The sequence below is a fragment of the Jaculus jaculus genome, chromosome 6 (assembly GCF_020740685.1).
Source record: "Jaculus jaculus isolate mJacJac1 chromosome 6, mJacJac1.mat.Y.cur, whole genome shotgun sequence".
Classification (NCBI taxonomy): domain Eukaryota; kingdom Metazoa; phylum Chordata; class Mammalia; order Rodentia; family Dipodidae; genus Jaculus; species Jaculus jaculus.
In genome coordinates, this window is record NC_059107.1 from 39,932,315 (window position 1) to 39,935,436 (window position 3,122).

Here is a 3,122-nt window from a genome sequence, read left to right on the forward strand (position 1 = left end):
AAGAATAATACTAGGGCAGGAGAGATGGTTTATATATATGTATATATGTATGTATATATACATATATATACACACACATATATATACATATACATATACATATACATATACATATACATATACATATACATACAGAGAGAGAGAGAGGGAGGGAGAGAGAGAGAGAGAGAGAGAGAGAATGGGCATGCCAGAGCCTCCAGCCACTGCAAATGAACTCCAGATGCATGCACCACTTTGTGCATCTGGCTTTACATGGGTACTGGGGAATTGGTCCTGAATCATTAGGCTTTTCAGGTAAGCACCTTAAATGCTAAGCCATGCCTCCAGCCCAAGATGCATAACCTTTCACTGCATGTACAGACAGTGTTCTGGTTATACATTCTTACAATTCTAGAGGCTAGGTCATTTCTACCCTTTAGTTTAAATCCTATTGTTATGAGCACTTTTGCACAAATAACTGTATGGTTTATTACATGACATTTTGGGGGGGAGTGTGTGTGTGTGTGTGTGTGTGTGTGTGTGTGCATATTTTGTTGATCATGTTATAATTTATTTGTAAAGAGAGAGAGTATGGACATACCATATATAAACATTTATGTATGTGGTTTGGAAAAATAAAAATACCTTGAATGAGGAGATAGCACAACCAGTGAACTTCTTACTTTGTTAGTAGAAGGCCTGTTTGAACCCCAGAACCCACACTGACTAAACACTGGGTGGTGCATGCTTATAATACTGGAGTTGGGGAGACAAAGACAGGAGGCTCCATGGGACTTGCTGGGTAGCAAATCTAGCTTAATTGGCAAGTCTTAGATCCAGTGAGAAACCCTGCCTCAAAAAGGTAATGAAGCCAGGCATGGTGATGCACAACTTTAATCCCAGGAGGTAGATGTAGGAGGATTGCCGTGAGTTCAAGGCCACCCTGAGACTACATAGTGAATTCCAGGTTAGCCTGAGCTAGAGTGAGACCTTACCCCCCCAAAAAAAAATCAATGAGGAAATTGAGTTATGAAAACTATCTTAAGCCAGCACATATTTAAAAGTAGTGTGGGCTATCTCAGAATATTAAAAGAGTGCCACCTCACAGGTCTATCTTGAACACCAATTAGGACCTATAAAACCCTTATGATATCTCAAAAGGATTGTAGTTTAAATTTTCCTTACAACTGCCATGCACACATATCATAGTAAGTAGTTTTAACAGAAAAAACACAACTTCATATGTTCATTTAAACTAAGGTGCATACACACTATACCATGATCCATAGTTCTGATACCAGTACATTGGCTGGTCTTAGAATTACATACACAAAGCCAGGCATAGTGCCACATGCCTTTAATCCCAGCACTCAGGAGACAGAGGTAGGAGGATCACCATGAGTTCGAGGCTACCCTGAGACTACATAGTGAATTCCAGGTCAGCCTGAGCCAGAGTGAGATCCTACCTCAAAAAAAAAACAAAACAAAACAAATCAAACAAACAACAACAACAAAAAAAAAACACCGAGTAATCAAATATTTGCTTTCCTTCCACACATATGCCTTAAAAAGTTAATTATACCTTTATCAATACTTATGAATACCAAAGGACTGACTGCAGCATAACTATGGGCCACAAGAAGCTTGATGCAATAAAATATTGGATAATCTTTCATCATAGTTCTTTTATAGGAGATTATGCCATCCAAAGTGGACATGACTACAAAGAAACTCATGAGCACCAGAATGGCCCAGGTGGCCCTGATTTCTGGGGATGCTTTTGGAGAAAAGCTGGTGCTGTGAAGATGTTTGGACTGTTTCTTATGTCTACACAAGACAGTGGCCATGTACACAGTTGACAGAGCCATGACACCTATAAGGAAGGCTTCCCTGAAGGTCAAGAGAATGGAAAATGTGTGTTGCATGGAGTAACTCATGAGTACAAAAGAGCAAGATTCAGTAACATACACGAGGTTAGCTGAGGTCAAATTGCGGGTGGCAATAATTGATACGAAGAGGTGACCACCAATGGATGTATAGAAGGCACATAGGAAGAAAAAGTAGCATAAATTGTACTTTGGGGATATATTTTTCAACTTTGCTAAAAGAGAGCTTTTGGGACTGAGGGTGATGGCCTGAAGGATGCTCAGTAAGCAGGTGACACAAAGGGAAAGGCCCCTCAAAGATCTGTACAAGTAGAGAAGAGACCTACATGTGATGTCATCCCATCCTCCTTGAGACACAAAAATGTCTGTAGAGATGATGCCCGTGATCACTGTCATCACTAGGTGAACTAGGGCCAAGAGACGAATGGGCAGGTCAGCGGGCCTGGGTCTGGGTCTGTGCCCACAAACGAACATGGCAACATGGAAGAGAAGAAGCATGGTGTTGGCTAAGATTCCAATGCCCACTCCAGAGTAAAAAGTGTTCCTCATATTAATATTAGTGTACATTTCATAGTTTTTATTCATCTTATGGAGAAAAGAAGCAAATAGTGAATGTCTGAAGGTAAAAGCAAAAAAAAAAAAATCAGTATTACATATATATCCTTATTCACCAACCTGAACATTATTGACCCCATGAAAATATGAAGATTTGTCCCAGTTTATTGTTATTCCACTTAAAATTGCAGTTCAACCCCATCCATCATTTCTACTCTTGTCCTTGTCTTGACACTTCCCCGTGTAAGCTGCATCCTGGCTCCCATTGTGAAGCCCCTTCAGCATCTAACTTTCTTGCACATTAAAAAAATGCTGTATATCACTGGGCAGGCGTGGTGGTGCACACCTTAAGCCCAGCACTCAGGAGGCAGAGGTAGGAGGATTTCCATGAGTCTGAGGCCATCCTAAGACTATATGGTGAATTCCAGGTCAGCCTGGGCTAGAGTGAAATCCTACCCCATGAAAACAAAAATGCTGTATATCATAGAAAATATTTCCATTCCTATTACCTCATGTGTGAGTTTTTTTCTGGGCTAAGAGCAGTGTCTCACTTGGTTTTCATCTACATCATTTTGTCAGGTACTAAATAGCTTTACTATTTTGGTGAATTTTAACAAGGACAATTCTAGAACATTAGAAACGAGGCCTTCTGAAGAGAGACTGCATGGATTAAACATGCCCAAGGTTATGTCAGTGCTGTCT

At 40.3% G+C, this 3,122-nt stretch overlaps 1 protein-coding gene across 1 annotated transcript; it reads right to left on the minus strand.

The window, feature by feature from the left end:
* Positions 1-1,511: 1,511 nt before the first annotated feature.
* Positions 1,512-2,450, minus strand: LOC101605204 (vomeronasal type-1 receptor 52-like). The gene has a single exon (XM_012951992.2). It carries the CDS (start codon positions 2,448-2,450, stop codon positions 1,512-1,514), a length of 939 nt encoding a protein of 312 aa, XP_012807446.2.
* Between the last annotated feature and the right edge of the window lie 672 nt (positions 2,451-3,122).